The sequence below is a fragment of the Notamacropus eugenii genome, chromosome 4 (genome assembly GCF_028372415.1).
Source record: "Notamacropus eugenii isolate mMacEug1 chromosome 4, mMacEug1.pri_v2, whole genome shotgun sequence".
Lineage (NCBI taxonomy): Eukaryota > Metazoa > Chordata > Mammalia > Diprotodontia > Macropodidae > Notamacropus > Notamacropus eugenii.
Window position 1 is genome coordinate 91845876 of NC_092875.1, and position 23613 is coordinate 91869488.

At 41.9% G+C, this 23613-nt stretch overlaps 2 protein-coding genes across 2 annotated transcripts in view; both read left to right on the forward strand.

The window, feature by feature from the left end:
• Positions 1 to 23613, forward strand: part of TSNARE1 (t-SNARE domain containing 1) — a 282756-nt gene that overhangs the window by 234797 nt on the left and 24346 nt on the right. The window lies entirely within an intron of this gene.
• Positions 739 to 12493, forward strand: LOC140500390 (uncharacterized). The gene is made up of 2 exons (XM_072602915.1): positions 739 to 9276; positions 9850 to 12493. Exon 2 carries the CDS (start codon positions 10040 to 10042, stop codon positions 11222 to 11224), a length of 1185 nt encoding a protein of 394 aa, XP_072459016.1. The 5' UTR covers positions 739 to 9276; positions 9850 to 10039; the 3' UTR covers positions 11225 to 12493.

Consider the following 23613-nt stretch of genomic DNA (forward strand, 5'->3'; position numbering starts at 1 on the left):
TCCAGTGACTTCGGCCTCCTTTCACAGCATACTCCATCTCCTGACCCCATCCTGGAATGCTCCCCCCTCATCTCTGCCTCCTGGCTTCCTATTTTCCTTCTAGTCCCAGCAAAAACTCCTTCTTCTACCAGAAGCCTCCTTCAATTCCCTTTGCCTCTAAGCACTTTCCTTGATACTTCTATTAAGTATTTCAGATATCCCCTGTATGTAGCTTGTTTGTACATCATGCTCGCATGTTGCCTCCCCCATTAGACTGGCAGCTCCTTGAGAGCAGGATCTCCTGTCTTTTGCTTTCTTTGTATCCCCAGTGTTTAGCATGGTGCCTGACACGTAGTAGGCACTTAATTCATGTTTATTGACTGACTGGCTGCTAAGTGGCCAACCCCCAGTTCTAACACTGGCCTTCTGAAGACAAATACACTGTCTTTTCCATGCAGCTTGCCTCCTTCTCTTTTCTCTTCAGACGTGCTTTTCTTCAAGCTTGTTAATTGTCCCAAATCACCTGTAGACCACTTCCATTCCCTTATTCCCATAGGGAGTAGGGCTTCCCAGCAAAGTCAAAGAATGATTCAGTTATCACTAGGCTGAAGCGCCAACAAGTAATGGAAACCCAAAGCAAATCATTTCTTGTGAGCAGAGGTAGGGAAGGAGGTCCTGGAGAGAAGGGGATGGGGAGGGGTGCAGAGGATGGGGCTGAGATGGAGCTCAGGGGCTGGCAGTGAGCGGGTGCAGCTAGCTAGCACTGTGCTGCACCCAGCTGAATAGATCTGTGGGGCTGCTCCCAGCTCATGACTGGGGGTGGGGGCTGGCACGCTGCCTCTTGGCCGGCCGCCCTGTCTAGATTGCAGAGAAAATGGAAAACCCGTTTAAAGCTCATTATTGAAAGTGTTAGTTTTAATTTTGTTTCAGTGGCATTTGGAGGCGGACGTTGGAGAGTGGGAGGGAAGGAACGGAAAGAGATGGAGAGAGATGGATGGTGACGCAGAGAAGAGAATGTCTGGGCTCCCAATTAAGACATGTCTCAGAGCAGTAGGCCCCATCGAAGCACCCAGGAGGCTGCAAGTCACCTCCTGAGAATGACTGGCTGTGGCTCTCGTTGACTGTGTTGGTCAGAATGATATTGTCACAGAATGACAGGGCAGAAAAGAAACGTCTACTCTAGAGTTTAGAATGGGAGAGCCAGAACAGGTCTTAAAACATAGAATCTAAAATAATAAATGACAACTGCCATTTATATAAGCCTCTCAGGTTGTCTGTACCTATATCCCAGGATCATTGTGAGGCCTGATAAAATCATCCATGCCAGGTCACCTCACAGTGATCCAGGGATGTAGGTACCGACTACATGTATCAGCATCCCCATTTTATAGATGAAGGAATTGAAACCCTGAAAAGTCAAGTAACTTGCCCAGGGTCCCACAGCTAATAACTGTCTGAGGCAGGATTCCAACCCATGAACATGTAACTCCAAGGTCAATATTGTATGTATTCTGCCACACTTTAGGACATACAATATTGGATCTAGCCCAGACATCAGAAATCATTGAACCAACCCTCTCATTTCACAGATGAGGAAACTGAGGACTAAAGGGGGTCATAGAGTAAGTCAGTGGCAGAGCCTAGACTTGAAATTTAGGCCTACTGACTCACAGACCCTGGTTCTTTCTAGTGTACCATTCTGCCTCCTTTCAAAAGGTTAGGTGTCAGATTCAGACCCTGTCCTTTTGTTGTCTTGGAATGACTGTCCATGCTATTAAAGCAATCAGGGGAATGTGAGTATCCCAAGTCATGTCAGGGGGCTGGAAGGAAAGCACGAATGCCCTGATTCCCAACACTGAGCATAGGGTTGAGGTGGCATCCCCTAAACCATCTTGTCATACTTTCCTTGGGTTGCCAGTCCCTGGTTTAGAACTTTCCATTTAAAGGCTGCATAGTTTAATGGAAAGGATACTGGGCCAGGAGACTGGTATACAGGGACATTCTTGCTCAAAAATCTTGGACAAATCACTGAGCCTCAGTTTCCCCTTCTGTCCAATAGAGAATCATAATCCTTGCCTTAACTATCAAAAACACTTTTACATTGGATCGTAACAACAGCCCTGTGAAGAATAAAGGGCAGGGAATTATTATCCCCATTTGTCAGAGAAGATCACTAAGTTTGCTGTAGAGACATGAATTGCCTAGGGCCATAGAGCAAATCATTAGCATGTGTAATGACCAGACTGAAGCCAGTATGTTGACTCTGGTTCTAGGATTCTTTCCCTCACACTGGGCTATATCTCAGGACTGTCACAGAAGCGTTAAATAAGACAGTATCTGTGAAAAGGGCTTTGGAAACTTAGGAGCTTGTGGATGTGAAGGTTGATCCTTTGAATTCATCAGCCTTGTGGCTCCCAGGGCTGTGGTAGTTGGGGGACGGGCTGCCCCTTCCACTCAGCCGGACTGAGCATTTATTTCTCCCCTGGGCTCAGATGGGGCCTAGGACAGTATGGTGAGTATGTGTTTCAGATGAGGGTAATGGTACTTGGTTAGAAACAGCAGGGTCCTGGGGGTGTGGATTTCAATGCATCTTGACTGTAAGTGAAAATAATGCAAATGAAATGCAAAACCGTATGCATATTAGCAGCTATTCATATTTGAATCACAGTTGTTGCTGGGGCAATTACCTTCCATACTTAAACTGGGAAAGGGGCCTTGAAGAATTTGCTGAGCATTTAATCCCTAAATCAGATGGAGAGAAGTCCTTTTTCTATATCCAGAGAGCCAACACTTTGTAAGAGAATTGGGGGAGGGGAGGTGATAAAGGGGAGATGGACATTTCTAGGCCCCAGAAGAGCCCAGTCCAAGGATTAGTTTTCTTGAAACCAAGCATTCTCACCCTGCCATTCAAGGTCCACCATCAAGGCCCCCTTACCTGTGTTGTATTATTCATTTCAGTGAATTTCAATTCAATTCCACAAACATTTATTAAGCTCTTACTCTGTGTAAACTCCTGTGTGTGAGTCTGGGAATTAAAAAGATGAAATAAGGCACAGCCCTTGCCTTAGAGCCTAAGAAAGATACCGGTATGGTACAGAACTAAATAAATAAAGTTTTAAGTCTAGTTGGATAGGTATAAAGTTGAGATCCACACAAGGTTGTTGTGAGAATCCAATGAGATAAACTTTGTAACATTCTTAGCATAATGATTGGCGCATGGTAGACACTATATGTTAGTAGACACTATATGTTAACTGTTATTATTAGTTTGAGTTCAAATCCAGCCTCAGACACTTACTAGGTTTGTGACCTTGGGCAAGTCACTTAACCCTATTTGCCTCAGTTTCCTTATCTGTAAAATGAGCTAGAGAAGGAAATGGCAATCCACTCTAGTATCTTTGCCTAAAAATCTCCAAATCAGGTCATGAAGAGCTGGACATGACAGAAATGACTGAACAACAACAGTTATTATTACTTAAGGAAAATCACTTTGTCAGCTATATAGAGAACGGATTAGAGTCGGGAGAGACCAAGTAGATCATCAGAAATATTTAGGAGAGAGCTGATGAAAATGTGGACTAAGGTGGTGACTATACAAGTAGAAAAAAGAGGCCAGCTGTGAGAGATGTTGTGGAAGTAGGAAGAACAGAATTTGAAAGCTTACTATCGGATGAGGTAGAACATAGTTAAGGCCAGACATGGCTATTGAACCCCCCTGGTGTAAGGGCAGCAGCTGGAGAGAAGAGGAAGAAGAGGCAGGTGTGAAATTTCTTTAGAAAGGGAAAGTGACCTGCCAGCCTGCTGACTGAAAGTGAGCATATCTTTCACTGAGACCAAAAGATCTATTTCCTTTGCTCTACTGATTTACCACTCTTCTCCCAACCTGTACTTGTCCAACTGTGTTTTAAATACATTTGACTTTATTATAAAACTTAATGAAGCTTTCAAATGTGCTAACTAGATGTGTCTACTGTGTGCCTAGCACTGGCCTGATGTAGTCCTACCTGATAACTAAAAATCAGCTACCCAGGGTTTTTCTGCTACTTAGAAAGAACCATAGATAGAGCTCAGAGATGTAAGAATTGTGAAAGCGGGATTGGGTTTGCTCAGTTTGTCTTCATAAGTCAACGCAGGAAAGTTAGAAGGAAACTGATGATTAAAATTCTCTAGTAATAATAGGTAACTCACAATATAAAAGACTACCTAGGGCAGAGACATGAAGTTGCAGTGGGTAATAAGCTCCCTGTCCCTGGAAATATTCAAGTAGTAGTTCTGTTGACCACATATTTCAGGGATATTGTAGAAGGGTCTCATGCTTAATGCTTAGTTTGGACCAGTTGGCCTCTGATGTCACTTCCAGCTCTACAACTTTGATTCTCTGAGATAGTCAAACTTTCTTGCCAGGCCTAGAGGCCTGAGGGCTACCCAAGTCTTACCTTACCTCTATCGGAGGTCTTCGGCTGGCCAAACCAGATGCTCGTATGAGAGAAAGGACGTTCCAGAGTCGAACAAGGGTTGAGCTTTATTTCAGGGTCTGGTTACAAGTGCAGGGGAATTCTTCCTTAGGAGGGAGAGAGAAAAATCTCCCAAGGAGGCAAAGATCTTACAATAAGAGATTGGAAGTAGAAGTATAAGTGGGGAGAGAGGGGGAGGGGAGAGAGGAGAGAGGAAAAGCGGAGCCTTGTGTCCTCACACGTGGCCCCTCCGCCCAAGAGAACTTTCAGGCTTTCCTGATCCTACTTAAGCTCTCCAGCCGCATAGTTTGCATCTGAATACCGTGCTGTTAGCTGTGCCCAGATCCGGGACAATCTCGAGGGCGGGGAGAGCTCTCTCCCATCACGTTTCTCACGGGAAGAGGCGGAAATACACGAGATAGCTCGGTTCACCTCGATTCCCAGTCGTTTCCTGGGGGGCCTCGTGAGAACTCTAAGATTTAGAAGTTCCCACCTTTACCCGCCCGAGACCGCCCACATGGAATTGAGCTTCTAATCCCAGCACTTTCTCATTTTACATTTCGGAAGGCAGCATGGTATAATAGAATAAGCCCTTGAATTGAAGTTGGGAGAGGCATGACTTTGACACTTATTAGCTGTGTGACCTAGAGAGTGATTGGGCCATCTATAAAATGGTGATGATAATTCTTGCTCTTTCTTCCTTACAGGGTTATTGTCAGGCAAGTGCTTTGTGAACTTTTAAAGCATTATAAAGAAACAGTTAACATATGGGGAAAGTGAAGTCCAAAAGGGATAGGAACTTGCTGCCAGTGGCACTTTAGGGACAGAACCTGACCATTGTCTGTGTCTACTCTCTTGAAACGTTCTGCAGACTAATTATGGTCACTGGGCAGAGTAATTCCAGGATGTTAACTAGCAGTGAGGACTAAGAGCTGCTAGATTCTGGAGTGACTTCTTTGTCAAGAATGATATAGGAGACATTCTAACCTTGATCCTTGAGAAAGGATCAAAATTACCAGCAAATGATTCCTAGGAAAAGCAGGTCTAGAATTGCAGCTTCAAAGCAGATACCAAGGCACTCTTCTAGAAGTCAGCTGCTTTCTCAGGGAGGGTACCATTTTTAAACAGAAAGGATATGTGGGCCTTTTCAGTTTCTTCCTTTCCCACACCCCCTCTTCAGCTAAATCCATCCAGATGTTCATTTCTCCAGTCAACAAAGACTTGTTAAGCACATTCTTTGTGCGTGAGTCTGGAGAAGACAAAGAAGAAATTGAAATGGTCCCTTGCTTTCAGGGAACTCAGAGCCTAGTGGAGGAAATAAGGCATAGACACAGGTGATTGTGCTGCAGTGATTAGTATGATAAAGGCTCTAAGAGAGAGACATATGAGGATGAGTAGAGGAAGGCAGATCCAATTTAGATTGTATGTGTACTTTGCTTAATTCTGGGCCTTTTAGTTTAGGAGGGACATTTACAAACTGAAGCTTACCAGAACATAGTGACCAGGATGGAGATGGGACCTGAGTCCAGGTCATATGAGGTTATATTTTAAGATTGGGGGATATTTAACCTAGAGAATTCTTCTCTAATATTGGGGCATGATAGCTCTCATTGAACAGGTTTGTTCCTTGGGAAGAACTACAACTGGGAGGTTACCAAACTGAGGCAAATTTTGGCTTTGAGATAGGGAAGAACTTCCTAATATTCAGAGCTGTCTTATCATTGAAGATATCATTATGGGAGAGGTGACTTCGTCATCATTAGATGTGCTCTGGAAGATTCTGGAGTGACTTCTTTGTCAAGAATGATATAGGAGACATTCTAACCTTGAATGGGCTTGAATGGGTTTCTGATGAGATGATCTCTGAAGTTTTTTTTTTCCCATTTTGAGAGGTAATGATTCTATAAATGGCCATTTTTTAAGAGGTCTTCAAATCTAGAAGTCTTTGTCTCACCCAATTAAATGAGATGCCAGAGTAGGGTCCTCTTGGTAGCTGTGGGGTAGCCTTCATTCCCTGAGCACTGAATCTGGACTGGTTTCCATAGAGACTACCAAGTAGTATACCACAACTGGATCTATGCCATATCTCTACTAGACTCTTAAGAGCACAGTAGGGACTCTCACATCCCTTGTTCTGAACATCTTTTTATGCAGCCAAGGGCCATATTAGCTTTGGATGCTGACATATCACCTTCCTGCCTTAAACTGATTGAGCTTACAGTCTCCTAAAACTCCCATATGTATTTCATGTAAATTCATCCAGTCATGCCTTAGTCTTCCTTTAATTATGCAACTGATTTTTTGAGGCAATTTATTTTAACGAATGACTGAATAAGTCCCTTGACATCTTAAGAAGCCATCTTAGTAAGCTAAGGATCATAAGACCTTTTGTAAAAACAAAACAAATCAAATAAATAAGTTCTGTTGATACTTTTTTTCAAATATCTTACATTTTCATATATTTCCCAGTTGCTACCCAGTAAACTTCCCTTGTCACAACAAAACAAGTAAAATCAACTGACAGATGCTAGTTTCCCTGAAAACTCAATGTAAGTGCCACCTCCCACCTCCTCTGTGAAGCCTTTCCTGATTCTCCCTAGCTGTTAATCCCTCCCTCTAAAAAATAAATTTGTATTTATTTTATATAAGTTGAAGCAAAGGTGTCTGCACTGGTAGGAGTTTTTTCATTTGGGAGTTCTCTGTAGCAGGGACATCATTGGCTTTGTCTTCATATGTGTACATTTCATCTGATATAATGTAAACTCCCTGAGGGAAGGAACTATTTCATTTTTTTGCTTTGTATCCCCAATGTCTAACACATAGTAGGTAATTAATATGTGCTTGTTGGTTTAATGATTGAATCTATTCCACATGACAGATAGCCTTTCAAAGACCAGAAGGCAGTGTTCTTATCCTCCTTTGACTCCGTTTCTCCTCACCCCCAGACATTCACTCATACTTGTTTGGTCTTCTTCCTAGTCCCCTTACCAAATTGGTTGTCCTCTAGAATACATTCCACCGTGGTCATGTCCTTCCTGAAATATGGTGCCTGGAACTGACACAGTACTACAGCTGCAGTCTAACGCAGAGGACGACTAGACTCTCAGCTCCCTTACCCAGCACTTTACAAATATTATCTCATTTGATTGGATAATTAGAGCATTAATTTAGATCTGGAAGTGACCTCGGAGGTCATCTCATTCAACAGCCCCCTCCTTCATTTTATAGATGAGGATACAGAAGCCTGGAAAGGTTAAGTGTCTTGCCCAGTCACACAAATTATAACTAGGAGAGCCAGGTTTTCAACCGAAGGTCTCCGACTCCAAAGCCAGCATTCTTTCTAGCTTCAAGTTGCTTCCACTGCATCTTTCAGGTTTACCAGTGAGGAAACTGGTTCAGTTGAAGGGACTACCTATGGCTGTTAAACAGTAATAATGTGACCTGGCACTAAGTCTTCTGAATTTGGATCCACAGCAGCCCTTCCCACTTGACAACAAAACAACAAATGATTTCTGTAACACTTTTAGATATGCAAGCAGCCAGGACACTCAGTCAGCCCTTCTAGTCTCTTTCCAAATTCTCTCTGGCTCTCTTCTATGCCTGGAATGCTCTCCCTTCCTCATCTACACCTCCTGGTTTCCTTGGCTTCCTTCAAGTCCCAGCTAAAATCCCATCTTATATAGGAAAGCTTTCCCAACTCCTCTTCATTCTGGTGCCGTCTCCCTGTTGGTTATTTCCTATTTGTCTTCTATAGAACTTGTTTGTACATATTTATTTGCATATTTCCCCCATTAGATTATAAGCCTCCTGAGGGCAAGGACTTTCTGTCTTTTGACTCTTTTTTTATCCTCAGTGCTAAAGTGCCTGGCACTTAGTGATTGCTTAATAAATGTTTATTTACTGACTATACCAGCCTGGCTTAACTGTGAGGCAGAGCACTTACTACTAGTGAGTTTGATGCCTAGAGGCTGAGAGAGACACAAAAGACTGAGTTATCCTAGGCCTTTGGTTCTCCAAGTGTCCTTTGGGGGTCTCTGGTACCTTTGCAGTGGGCCTGTGAAGTCATAACTATTTTCATAATAATACTAAGATGTTTTCATTTGGAATGAGTTAAATATAAAAAGTGTCAGAGCCAGCTCAGACTGGCACAGTGGATCGTTGGATTTTCAGTGTGAGCATTTACAACTCCAACTTGGGAAATCAGGAAACACTACAAATCAGGGCTTGATTTATTGTTGATTGTCTCTAGACTTTAAGAGAGTGATAGAGCAAATGTTAACAATTTAGATTAAATTTAAAACTAGTACTTTTTTTCTTCTGGAGAGCCAATTGTTAAATATTTAGCAGAACTCCACTGGATATAATTCACTTAAAAAAATGTTCAATAAAAGAATGTTGAAGGGACCCTGAGATCCACAAATTTTTGAACCATTGTCCTAAACTAAGAAATGGAGAAGGGAGATGGCAGGGTTCTAAGATGTCTGTAGCTCTGGGGTAGGCGTGGCTTGAATACTAATTATGGTGTCATCAGAATGACTAGGGGATTGATTGTTTGCCAAGTGCCTCTTGCCTGTGGAGGAGGGGCAGAGTTGACCTAATAAAATTAAAAGAGGCAGAGAGATTCTGGAATAGGCAGTTAACTTCTGACACTGCCCCAAAGCTCAGTATATGTCCAGCACCCTGAGACCTGAGATACTGAAGTAGCAGAGGAAGCCGTTACTAAGAGAGTGGAGAGATCCTGGACGTCCCCTCCAAATCCATTGGGCAAGATACACAGTTGTAACTGAGAAGAGCCCCTTGGCAACATACCACAATTTTGGGATCACCTCACTGTTCAAGACAGGTCTTTGTAATCAATCCTCACTCTTACCAGTCCTAGGAATCTAGGAGAGGTGGAAGAGAGAGAAAAGTGGGGCAGAAGCAGGTGGGAAGAGTTGGGTTTTTTTTAGTAAGGTAAATGTGAAGGAAGGAGAGAGGAAGTAAAGGATGGAGGGAGGAAAAGAAGGAAGGGAGGGAAGAAGGAAGGAAAGAAGGGAAGACAGAAACAGGAAAATAGGAATGTGGGAAGAAGAAATGATAGAAACTTCTAGAGAAATGGACCAAAAGCATATTGAAAAATGAAAAAATCAGGCTAAGATACGGAGATGGAGTCAGAGACAGAAATTGAAGCAGATACCAAGATAAATGGAAAGACAGAGAGAAGCATAGAGATTTATACACAGGTTGGGAACTTAGAGGGACAGAAACATAAAGACTGACTAGGGTACAAAGACTGATACAGAGAAACTGATACAAAGACTAATATTGAAACAAACAGACAGATTGATGAGGACATCGACCATCTCTAGAAGGGGAAGAGAGCTGGTTGGGTCTCAGGGATAGGGCAAAGTGGTAATTATCTCCTTCTCTGGTACAGGACCCATGATGACATTGAAGACAGGTGAAGTGTAAGACCCCTTTGTTGGTACCAGAAGTGGACACTGAATAGCATATCAGCAGATAGAGAAAGAGGGCCAGGCATTGACCCCACAGCTTACTGAAGTAATGATTAACACCTGGAAAAACAGGAAGAGGTCAAAGTGTTTCCAGGATTCTCGGATCCCACGATGTACTTTTCCTTCCCAACTGGTTTATCAGTCACCATCATCATCACTATGCCCATTACCATATTCAGCAGCAGCAACAGCGTTATCACTATCGTCTGTATCACAAACATCACTGTCATCATTACTGTCACCATCACATCTGCTACTAAACTCATCATCCCCATCAACATTTTCTTTTACTCCAACACATTCACCCATATCACCATCTTCACCTGTGCAATCACCCATACCACCATCCCCATCTTCACCCCCATCATCGACCCTATCATCCTCATTTCTACGCCTATCATCCCTTTCACCTCTGCCATCCCCAACTCCACTTCCAGCATCTCCATCACCCTTATCCCCCTTTTCACCCCCACTATCCCCATCTTCACCTCTATCAACCCCATCACCATCTTCATTTCCATTAACCCCATCACTATCACCCTCTTTACCCCCACCATCCCCATCTTCCCCTCCATCAACCCCCTTATCACCCCCACCTTCACCTTCAACCCCCTCACAATTACCTTCTTCATACCCACCATCCCGATCTTTACCCCCACCATGCCCATCTTCCCCTCCATCAACCCCCTTACCACCCCCACCTTCACCTTCAACCCCCTCACAATTACCTTCTTCATACCCACCATCCCGATCTTTACCCCCACCATCCCCATCTTCACCTCCATTAACCCCATCACCATCTTCACTTCCACTAACCCTATCATTATCCTCATTTCCATCAACCCCTTCACCATTCCCCTCTTCACCCCCACCATCCCCATCTATGTCTCCATCATTACCAGCTTTATCCCCATGGCCATCTTTCTACATAGCGTCACCCTCTTTATTCCTATCATGTCCCCCATCTCCATCTTCCCCCCCTTCTCTCCCACCATCAATATCTTCACCATTACAGACATCAAAAGTATCACTATTACAAGCATCACCATCATCATCCTCTTTATCATTATCACCACCACCACCATCACCACTGCCACCACCACCACAATCTTTCTCCTTACCATACCCAACATCAGAGTCACAGAAGTTATTACCCTCTTCCTCATCATTAACAGTATCACGTGTACAATCTTTCCTCTCACTATCAACACCTCCACGGTCAATATTGTCGTCAACACCGTCACCCCCATCACAGCCATCATCATCAGCACCACAATCACCATCACAACAAACTAAGCATAAGCACTGCCATCATCAGCACCACCATCCCCATCAAAGATGTCATCACCACCATCAACATCACCAGCAACCATATCCCCATCATAGACATCATCATCTCCATCAACACCGACAGCAGCTTTCCTGTCATGCTCACCGACATAGACATCGAAGTTGCCCCCAACTTCACTATCACCATCGCTATCATGGCCACTGTCACCATCACCATAAGAAACACATAAAAGTTGCATGGTAGTTCTATTATATCTGTATTATTAGACCCCCATGTTTGGAAACTAATGGAAATTAAGCTATGGAACCAATGGACCTAAGGCAGCAGGTTTACTTCTTTATTTCCCCTCAGTATTGGGTTTTTCTCAGTTTCATTGCTAGGGGTAAGGAGGAAAGCAGTCATAGTGTGTTTGTCTGAGGGATCTGTTGGAGTGAGCAAACCGAAAGAATCAGGAAGGAGCCATAATGACTGCTGTTGGTCTAAGTCAGCTTCCTCTCTCCAGTGACATTTAAACCTAAACTTTTATTGGCCCACTGACAGTCAAACATGCAGGTGTCTGGAATTCCTGCCTTTCTTTGAAAAGCAGTCTTATCTGATTGGAGTCTATGCATCCTAACTTACCACCGCAGTCAGAAGATTGATGTTGCAGATTACAACAGGTCTGCCAGATTTGATGGGCTCGGACACACAATGTCACAACAAATCCAGAACAATTACAACTATTGTAAGGTAGAGATGAGACAAGTACGGTGTAAGTCTGACTTGAGATGATGTTGAGGCTGAGTCCTTAGGTGAAGAGGAGACTTTGGGAAGCCTTGGGCAATTTTCAGAAACATTCATATATCAACCCAATGCAAATTTATCCCGTCAAGAACTCCCAACCTGCCCGTCTAAAACGCATGGATGAGAATTGGCCCTGCGATTTGGACTTTACATTATTAATGCTAGAAGTTCTTCATTCCACACACATCTATTTCTTCTCCCTATTCTACCATGTCTTCTTTGCCCACTGTGCTATCTCCATTGTACACATAAACCTTTATTTGTATTTTTCCCCCAAGCTGCCTCACCTGGAATGTGTCTTTTCCCTTCTTTCCACCAATGAAAATGCGAGTTATCCTTCAAGGACCAGCTCACTCACTACCTCCTCTAGGATGCTGCTCATGACTACTCCAAACCATACTAATTTGCTTTCTGCTCTGAGTCCTACAGCTCTTATATTTTGTACCACAGGATTGATTTGATTCTATATTATATTCTGTCTTGTTCTCTGATCTTTTCATGTGTGTGAATTTTGTCTTCTTAACCAAAGTGTAAAATGTTATGCTTGGGTTCCAAAAGTTGACCTCACAAGTACAATATGGGGGAGTCACATTACATTGTCTTAAAAAAAATCTAGTGGTTTTAGTGAGCTGTGAACTCAATATGAGTTAACAGGGCCATGACAGCCAAAAAAAAGAAACCCAAAACAAACCAAAACCTAAATGTTAAGCCTAATGCCATCATGGTTTGCTTTAAGATAGGCATAACTTCTAAAACAAGGAGGTGATAGTCCAATTATTTACTGCCCTGGTTAAACTGGATCTAGATTAATCTAGATTAGATGTTAGATTCATTTCTGACTACTACAGTTTAAGGCTATATATATCTCTTATCTATCTATCTATGTATCTACACTACATATATTTATGTGTATATATGTATGTATATGTGTGTATATGTATACATATATGTATGTGTGTGTTATGTATATATATAATATATATATGCATATAAAATGGAAACTTTCTAAAGGAAGAGCAATCAGGATAGTGGAGGTCTTTGAGTCCAAAGCACATGGAAATTCATTGAAGGAACTGGAGATGTTTAGCCTGGAGGTGATAACTCATATGTAATAACTGTCAAATAATTTAAAAGTTTTGATGTGGAAGAGGGAATAGATTTGTTCTGGTTGATCTCAAGGGGTAGAATCAAGAGAAATGAGTGGAAGTTCAAAGAGATCAATTTAAGTTTAATGCAAGGAGTGGGAGTAGGCTCTCCCTCATCAGAGTGCTTTGAGAAGAGGCTGAATGATTCCTTATTGGGTATGTTGTAGTGGAGACTCATTGGGTGTGTATGAGTTAGAGTATATTATCAGCCAAGGACCCTTATAACTAAAATTCTTTCATTTTCTCTGCTTCTCTTGTTCTCTGATGAAATTCTGGAAAGACAGGGATCAGAGTTACTCTTCAGAGCATAATGTACAAGTCTTTGGACAGATGAATTGTTCCATATAACCATTGTTGCAGTCTGAGCCCTTCTCAACAGACCTAACCCTAATCAGACTGAGTAAGCTTCTGACTCCAGTCACAGATGATCCCTAGATCCTAGATCCCTAGTCTCCAAATGATTCATAACAGGATTAATTTGCTTTTGATGGGGAAGATATAAGAGGAAGGAGAACATAGGTGAATAAATGGAACCCATCTAAGCATCTATATAGGTGCTAGGTGATGCAGTGAATAGAGCACCAAGCCTGGAATCCAGGAGATCTGAGTTCAAATCTGGCCTCAGACACTTACTAACTGTGTGACCTTGGGCAAATCACTTAACACTTTGCCTCAGTTTCATCATTTGTAAAATGAGCTGGAGAATGAAATGGCAAACTGTTCCAGTATCTTTGCCAAGAAAATCTCCCAAAATGGGGTCACAAAAAGTCAGACGCAACTGAAATGACTGAACAGTATCAAACATCTGTAGCCACACCTGAGGCCATCAGTGTACTCTTCCCTTAGGTTGAGCAGCCCATAAATGACATCTATTTCACAACAACCTTCATCTCTAGTATTTGTTCATTTGCATCTTCCAGCCATTCACTTTTTTATCCATCTTCACATACATGAAAGGAAGGTGCTTGTACAGTGGGGTCATCATATTGCTACTGCAGCTCCCTTCTGTCATCTGGCATTTGGATAAAGGAGCATTCTGTCTTTCCTGACACAGATTAAGTGGAAGAATTAACTGATTAAAAAAAGTTTCTGAGAACTCATAAAACATAGCATGTAGAGAAGATGGAGACCTTAGAACATAAGATGTCAGAGCTGCAAAGAAGCGTTAGGATGTGGAACACAAAATATCAGGGTTGGAAGAAAAGGAGGACAGTTAACAGTTGAGCTGGCTGTGATTGTCCTGGAAATATCTGAGAGAAGGCTAACTCACTCAGTGACTCTGAGATCCTGGGAGCAGTGCTTTTCTTGTCCAGACCACCCTGTCTTCCTTGGCCTGCCTATAATCTGCTTTTCATTACTGCCACTGATTTCTTACTCAGAGAAGTGATTTCTCTAGTTATTTTTCTAAATGCCAAGCTAAATAAATAAATTAATTAAAATTGCCTATTGTGTCATTAACTGGAACAGTTGTCTCTGTAGGTGGATGGCTGCCAAGTTCCTAATTATAAGAAGAAACTGTGATGTAGAAAATAGGGACTTGTCCCCCCATTCTTTCAGACAGGGGGAGTGCACATTCAGATACATACATGAATCACAAAATGCAGAAAGATATTAGAAATACATATTTATATAAGATATATGATACATATGTAAATATTCATACACATGCAGATATGCACATTCAGACACAGCCAAACATGATTGCCTGCTCAGTCATACATGCTCACACTTAAAAGTGTCCTTTTACACTTGTGCAAGGATGTAGATTTGCACATTTGTGCAACTCATATATATGACCCATGAACAGACACCTTCAGGAATCCACACATTCCTGAACCCATACTTCTATGTATGTGCACATGTGTGTGTATGTATGTTCACTTACAGACTCAATCCGCAAATCCTCCCCATCAGGGATCATCAAGGGAAAAATATTCTGCAGTACAGGGAAAAGAAGGTAGAGGAGATAGAATATTCTCTGAGAGTGTTTGATGCGTTCTAGTTTTAGAAGCAATCAGGGAAATAATTGCATGACAACATTTACTAAGTTAAGTAATACCCTCCCCCCATCTTTCTCTTTCACTCGCTCTCTTTTCCAGTGCCCATCCCCAGACATGTGGACTGTTCTTTCCTGGACAGGATTCCTATGGGAAGCCATTCCCCTGGGGATGATTGATGATCCTTAGATCTTTCAGTGTCCCAGTCCTTACTATACTGCCCCATTCCCTGTGTCCTATACAGATAGCCAGGGTGTCTGGAATGTTACATCAAAGGGTGTCAAGACTGGAAAAGCCCTTAAAACATAGAACAGCAGAGCTAGAGGACCTTTAGAACACAGAATTCAGAAGTGAATGATATGTTAACACAAGGTAAGGCCAAGTAACCAAAAGAGATTAAAACCCAGCAAGCTTAAAACCAGGCCATTCTAGAAGGGATTGCCTCTGTAGAGGGAAACCAGCAATGGTCCTTCTGTGGAAACTCTACCTTGCAATATCCTACACAGGCCAAACTGGGAGACTTTTTGGATATCATGTTTTTGGAAAATATAATTGAATATATCAAAAACTTGCTTTTGACTTGTAGGCAGGCGGTACGTTGTAGGGGAAACCATTCTGTTCATTCCAATTCTTTCACAGACTCACTCCATAACCTTGGACAAATCATTCTCTCAGTTTCCTCATCTAGAAAATAGTGATTATTGTCTTTGTCTGTCTTTTTCCCACCCCATTTCCTCAACCTGGGCTGGAGGACACCATATAAGGAAATTTACATTTTTCAACTATGTGTTCAGTATAAATTCTTACTCTCTCTTCATGGTGGTAGGCACAGGGATTGACAATCCAAAAAAAAACATCAATGGCAATGTCAAATGAGAAAATACTCATAAAGCCTGTAACAGTTCCTGGCACATAGTAGGCACCATATAAATGCTGGTTGCTAGTATTATTATATGAGGAAACTGAGGTCTGGGGATGTTTAATGATTTACCCCCCAAAACACACAGACAATTAGCATCAAAGGAAGAACTTGAACCCAGGTCCTCTCACTCTAGAATCGATGCTCCTTCCATTACCCTACAGCTGTATTTTCTCATTCTTACTAGCCTGAGAGTCAATGTTGTCCACTGTGTTTTATGCTTACCTGACTTCTGTGGACTATGCTTCTGTTCATGATAAGATTCTTTCTGTTTCTGTAAAAATGGGTTAAAGATAATTTATTTGTAGGACTTTCTTCAGGTATGAACTTCTCAGAATAATGTTTTTAAATGTATAAAATGAAACACATAGAACTACAAAGGAAGTCAAATATGTTGAAATATAATTATCAAAATATATATATTTTTAAAAGTTCATAGATCTCTGGGTTCAGAATACCTGATCTAGTCCAATCCCCTCATTTTACATGTGAAGAGATAATCCAAGAATATCCTCAAGGTTATACAACTTGGTGTGAACTAGAGCCAGAATCAGAACCAGAACCTAGACCTGCTGATGCCCAGGCCACTGGGCCTTCTTTGGCCCCAAGTTGACTTCTCATTGGTTTAATAAATATATCTTAGTGGACGCTTTAGGCCCTCGTGCAGAAATTGATGCCTGTTGTACTGCTGAATGTCTTTCCTAAATACAGATTTGTTATTCTGCGGTCATAAGCTTGGACGACAGCAATGGCAGCAGCTGCAGCATGCTCAATCGTCTTTCTGTCATTTCTGTAGTCCACTATACACTCAATCTCACTCAAGCTAAGCCCTGTAAGGTCAGTGTGGTAGATGCTATCACTACTCCATAGATGGAAAAAACTGAGACTGAGAGAAATGCAACAATTTTCCTAAGGTCACACTGCTAGTGAAGCAGGCCTCAAAATCCAGTATCCTGATTCTCCAGTCAAGTCTTCTTTCCATTATGCCATACCTGCCCCTTCATCATTGTTTCCTCCTTTGGGGGTGATAGTTAATGCCCCTTTCATTTTTTTCTTCATTAAAACTTGGTTAAGTAATTACTTCCATATAGTGCTCTTAATGAGTTAGTAAGCATTTATTAAGCATCTACTGTATGCCAGATATTTTCCAGGTTCTGAGGATACAAAGAAAAAAATGGAAAAGTCCCTGCCCTCAAGAGTATATTCTAACTAGGTGGGCAACATGAACATAAGTATATGAGAGAGAGAGAAAGAGAGAGACACACACACACAGAGACAGAGAGAGAAACAGAGAGACAGAGACAGTGAGACAGAGATAGATAGGAGATAAAGAAAGAAGAAGGAAAGAGGGAAGAAGGAAAGAGAAGAGAAAGAAAGAAGAGAGAAAGGAAGGAAGGAACATTAAGTACTTAAAATGTTCCAGGGACTGTGCTTCATTTAAGCACTGGAGATAAATATAAGACAAATATAAGCAAGCAAAACAATTCTTGCCCTCAAAGACCTGAATTCTAATGAGAGAAAACATGCCAAGTAACCTTAAAGGGGAAAGGCACTAGTGGCCAGGGGGAGGGAGGGACAGGGAAGGCCTCCTGCTCAAGATGACCCTGGAGCTAAGAGAAGTCAGGGTTCTAAGAAGCAGAGGTAAAGAGGGAGAGTATTCTAAACACAGGAATGAACTACAGAATTCCCAGAAGGGAGAAACAGGGAAGACTGGAAAGGCAGGAAAGCACCAGCCTGTGAACTTCTTTGGATGTCAGATATAATTTATATTTGATCCTGGAGTCAGAGAATGAATGAGAGCAGGGAGAGAATTGTGACAATGTAGAAAATTACAGAGATTCAGACCCTATTTCCTGGGAACTTCCACTGTTCTCGCCTATACATGAGGAAATCAGTCTAGCTGTGTGTCTTCCAGCAAATCACTTCATTCTCTGGGTCTCAGCTCCCCGTGAGAAAATGAGGGCATTTCAGTAAGTGATCTATAAAGCCCCTTTCTGGCTCTGACATTCTATGTTCTAAGATCTAAGGATTCTTTCAGTTCTGACACACCAAGATGCCATGTTTTTTTTGAGTGCCTATCACATATGTGACCAGTCTTATGCTAGGTACCATGGTAAGTAGAATCCATTTTGAGTGGGTTCCCCATGGAAATAATCACAACTTTAAAAGTGCTATTTGCTTAACAAAATCCTCTTCTCAAGTGAAGCAAGGGATTGGAACAGGGATTACCATTTGTAAAAATATCATTCAGAGGCAATGTCAACATGTTGTTTGAAAAAAAAAATAGATTTAGAATTGGACCTTCAAAGGCAGCAATGGCATTGAAGTTCAGAAGGATGAACTGTGTTGGGTTAGAACCTTGTGCCTTCTGCATGGTGGGGATGGTGTGTTCCTATATTGTTATATTTCCAAAAATATTAAGTTTTAACTGTATAAGACTTGACAAATGCCTAGGGCAACAGTGTTAAGTGTGTGTGTACATGCACACATCCATGTGCATGATGACTGCTTGTGGAGAAACACACATAACTCTAGAGTCAAGGAAATTTGGGAGGCTTTGAACTACTGAATTTAGCCATCTTTCTATGACACCCTAAATGCCATGGTTGCCAGTTTCACAAAACCTTGTATGGATGTCACAGCAACCTCAGTGTATTTGAAAGCAACCTCCTTTCCAACCACTGACAGGCTCCATGATGTGTCTCTTCGCACATACTTTCTCACCCTTGTAATACATAGCACATATTTATGAGACAGCTGGTGAAATCATAGAATCATGGATTTAGAGCTGGAAGGAACCTCAGAGGCCTCTTTGTTCAACCCCCTCATTTTAAAATGAGGAAACAGGCTTCTTGAGGTTGTAAGTGACTCACCCAAAGTCACAGTGACTTGTATTAGATCTCAGTCTGAGGTCAGGGATTGAGTTCAAAGTAGGGCTAGGACTAGGGCTCCAGCTAGAGTGGGAAGAACATATGAAACCACATGGCTTAAACAGGGAGAGAACCCTTAGCCTTGTCTCAAGTACCACTGTGTAATTGTCCACTGATATAATAAATCACATAACAAATCCCAGGAGCAGTGATTTGGGACTTTTTCTGCTTGCTCCTAGGGAGCCTAAAGAAGAGCAACGATGGGGTGGGGGAGGGCAGTAATAGGGAGGCAGAATTTGGCCCGATGGAGGGAAACCGTACTAATAATTAGAACTGTCTAAAATTTGAAGGGGTTGCCTTGGGAGGTAGTGATTTTCTCATCCCTGGAGGTCTTGAAGCAGAGTTTGGAAGGCAGCTTCTTCAAGATGTTATTGTACCTCCTTTCTATCTCAGATTATGTTGTATTTATTCCCCGGCTTTCTTCAAGACTCAGCTGCAATCCCTTCTGCAGGAGGCCTCTCTGGGTACCCCTAGCTGTTACTGCCTTCCTCTTTCAAATAACCTTGCAGCTACTCTGTATATAACTTTGTACAAGCTACTTATTGACATGTGGTCTCTCCCATTTGAGTGTAAGCCTCTTAAGGACAGGGCCTGTTATTTTTTTTTTCCTTGTCTTCCTCCATATCCTGACCAGTTACTGCAGCGCCTAACACAGCTTGTCTATTGTCTTACAGAAGAAGTAAACGGAGCCATTCCTAGCCTCCAGGAACTCCCTCACACAAGACTCATTGACTGACTTCCCCAGTGGAATGTCAGTTTCTTGACTGTTATAGAAAAGGATTTTTTAAAAAAATTTCTTCTTGTATCTTCACTGCCTAGCATAGTGCCTTACACATTCTAAGTGCCTGATAAATACTTATTGTTGTTGTGAAAACACATTCCTTCTTGAGTGTCAGTTGGGTTAGATACCCTTCAAAGTCTCTTCCACTCTATGAGAGGCTAGTGATATCGCTTCTGTTTTGTTTTGTTTTTTTCCCCTGTACCAGGGTTAGGGTTGAAACGAGAAACCAGGCCCTTCCTGCAGGATTTGCAGTTCCACCAGAGCAAGGATGCTGTGAAGGCCACTGTGATTTCCCACACACAGATTGCTTTGGATCCCTGTAATCTGATTTCTTCCTTCTTCCTGCAATGCTTGGGCCTGCACAGTTATTGGCTGCTGCCTACCAGCCCCCTGCCTGCTTCCCACAGCTCAGCCGACCAGCCAACCCAGCTTTGTATTGAAGGCCCATAATTGAATTGCGGCTGATAGTACCCGCCACCTTCAGATCACGCTAATTGCTCTGTTTCCCAGAACACTCTTCAAAGGAAAATGAATTTCTCTCTGATATTTTCTTGGTGGGGTGAAATGAGCCTTACAAAAATAAATCCCTCAAGCAGAAGGAAAGAAGGGCAGCCCTGGATAAAGGAGTGAGGCTGGCGTGATATCTTTCAGAACTTTCCACCCTCAGGGGGCTCAAGGCAGTTATGAGGGGAGGAAGATGATTTTCACTGCACAAGAGCTCCCTCCTCATCCTGGGACAAAGAACACTCAGGAGGGAAGAAGATGGCAAGCCAGAACCTATGTGTCTCTATAGCCATGTGAAGGATGTTGTTGTTCATTCATTTCAGTTGTGTCTGACTTTTTGGGACCCCATTTGGAGTTTTCTCAGCAAAGATATTGGAGCTGTTTGTCATTTCCTTCTCCAGTTCATTTTACAGATGAGGACACTGAGGCAAACAGGGTTAAGTGACTTGCCCAGGGTCACACAGCTAGATAGTGTCTGAGTCTTTCTGATTCCAGGCTGGGCACTCTGCCTACACCAGTTCTGGAGACAGCAGACCTGTGATCAAGTCTCTCATCTGACCAGTCAGTCAACAACAATTTATCAAGCACTATGTGCCAGGCAATGAGCTAAGTGCGGGGAATACTGAGAAAGGCAAAAACATGTTCCTTGCCCTCACAGAGCTCACATTATAATTATGGAGACAAACATCCAAATGGACTATGTATGTACTAGATATGTGCTTAGCGCTGTTCCTGGAACATAGCAGATCCTTCATAAACCTGCTTGCCTGAGTGAATAGGCAATAATCTCAGAGGAAAGGCACGAGTCCCCTTAAAAGAGGAGGACTAGGAAATTCCTCTGGCAGAATGTGGGATTTGAGCTGGAAGAGAGCTAGGAGGCAGGGGTGAGGAGGGAGAGCATTATACACATGGAGGACAGCCGATGAAAAGTCACAAATTGAAGTCCCTCCATTCTGGAGCTGGTCCATCTTCTTGTCCTCTTGCACAGCCCCTCCCTCTGCTTGAATGCTCCATGTGAAAATGCTCGAGCACACCCGAACAAGAATCTTCTCTACCACATGCCTAACAAGCAGTCACTTAATCTTTGTTTGAAGACTTCCATGGATAATACCACAATGGTCTTACTCCTGAAGTAGCTCATTCAATATTTGGCTAGCTCCAGTTAGTAAGAGCTTTTTTTTTTTCTTCTTTAGAGTGAGTCTAGTTTTGCTTCTTAGCAAATAACCATCTTCACTTCTTTATGGCCTCAGGGGCCACACAAAAAAAAAAGTCAAATTTTTTTTCCACTTGATAACCTTTCAGATACTTCTAAACAGCTACCATGTCACCCAAAGTCTTGTCTTCTCCGACCTAAATAATCTTAATTTATTCAACTGTACTCCAAGTGGCATGAATTTGAGGTTCTTCACCATTCTGTCCTTTCTCCTCTGTGTGCTCAAAAGCAAGTCTTTAATCTTTTTTTGTGTGTCTTGGACCTCTTTGGAAGTCTGGTAAAGCTCATGGATCCCTTCTTGGAAGAATATTTTAAGTACATAAAATAAAACATGCGAGATTACAAAGTAAACGTGCGTGTGTGTTTCATGATTATGTGACGCGGGAGACACTGGCATAGGACCACCCAGCATGGCATGCCTGGATCAGGGAAAGCACTGTGCTCCATGAGCAAAGCAGAATCACAGTAGCTCAAAAGACATGTGAGATGCACAAAATTAGAGTCATTTCCACTCCAAATGTTTATATGGACTATTTGTACCCAACCTGTGGTAGAGCCTTCCAAGTTCATATTGGTCTGATAAGCCACAGTCAGACACACTATACCTTGACCACAACATAGTGATGTCATTTTCGTCTTCCTCCAGAATGAAGCACAACATATACATACATATATATATATATATATATACACTACACACTCATATACATATATGTGTACATACATGAATGTGTATATATTACATTTGTGAAATTTGTTTAAAAATCAAATTCATAGAGACCCTAAAATGCATCTACAGACTCCTTGAAACCCTGTTTTATCCCTAAAATTGTGCCCAGAATTAAGCACAGTATTCCAGGAGTGACTTTACCAGGCAGAGTACAAGAGTTTATCACTATCCTAGTCTTAGACCTCCTCTTGCCTCTCTTGATATATCATATCTCATTAACTCTCCTTTTTGCCATATCACACCGTTGACTTCTATTGAATATGCAGTCCACTCAAATCTTCAGATTTCTTTTTTTCAGTTGAACTGCTATCAAGCCATACCTTTCCTATCTTATATTTGTGAAGTTGTTTTTTTTTTTTTAACCTGAATATAAGACTTTAAATTTATTCCTGTCAAATTTTACCTTATTGGATTCTAGGGGTTAGAACATCCCTTTCAGTCCTATTTCTTTCATTTAATGGCTTTTCCAAATTCCCATAGGTAGAAAGCCAGAAATCAAACCCTATTTCTCTGACCTGAAATCCAGTTTTGTTCCCAGTAACCCACTGCCCCTTTTTAGTGTCACTAGCATCGTTATATAAATCTATCAGAAGGAACCGCTACTCCTTACTGGTTTCCTGATACTGCTTGATAATGATAAAGATAATGTTGGTGATGGTGATGAGGATGATGATGACCATAGTGAGGAGGATTTATAGACTGCTTTAAGGTTTACAAAGTGCATTATACCCCTTAACATATTCAGTCCTCACAACTATCCTGTGAGGTAAGCTATCCTCATTTTTTTTTTTAGATGAGGAAATTGAGGTTGGTACTGTCTTATCAGATCTCTCGTCTGAAGACTGGTCTTCTCTCTCCAGGGTACTGATTGTGTGTTTTCTTATCAGCGGGGATCCTAGACATTGGGATAGGAGAGATTTATCTTGCTTTCTGTGTTCTGGAGAGGACACAAGTTTTTTTTGGGTGATGCTTGTATGTATCCCTGCAGAGCCAGGTAGTTCAGCATGGAGAATTCATGTCAGGTACTAAGCTGATCTTGATATAAAGGGATAAGAATCTCCCTCAGGCTTCTCTTTATTTAGGCTCCTGACTGAAAATCTTAGTTCTGGGACCCCAGGTGGGACTTGCAGAAGAAGTAAATCAAGGGAATGGCAAAACCTATCACTGGAGCATGTAAACCATAGGGAGTGGTATTCCAGGTGGATGATCAATCAAGCCATCAACAAGCATTTATTAAATACCTCCTATGTGTTGAACACTATGCTGGGTAGACACTGTTTACAAAGACCAATATTAAGTCCCTGACCTCAAAAAACTAAAAAAAAAAAAATCAGAAGACTGCAATACATAAATAAGCATAACATATGCACATATATTTCATGTGCATGTATA

Coding starts and splice junctions, on each gene's coding strand:
- LOC140500390 (XM_072602915.1), top strand. CDS start 10,040: ATGTACTTTTCCTTCCCAACTGGTTTATCAGTCACCATCATCATCACT.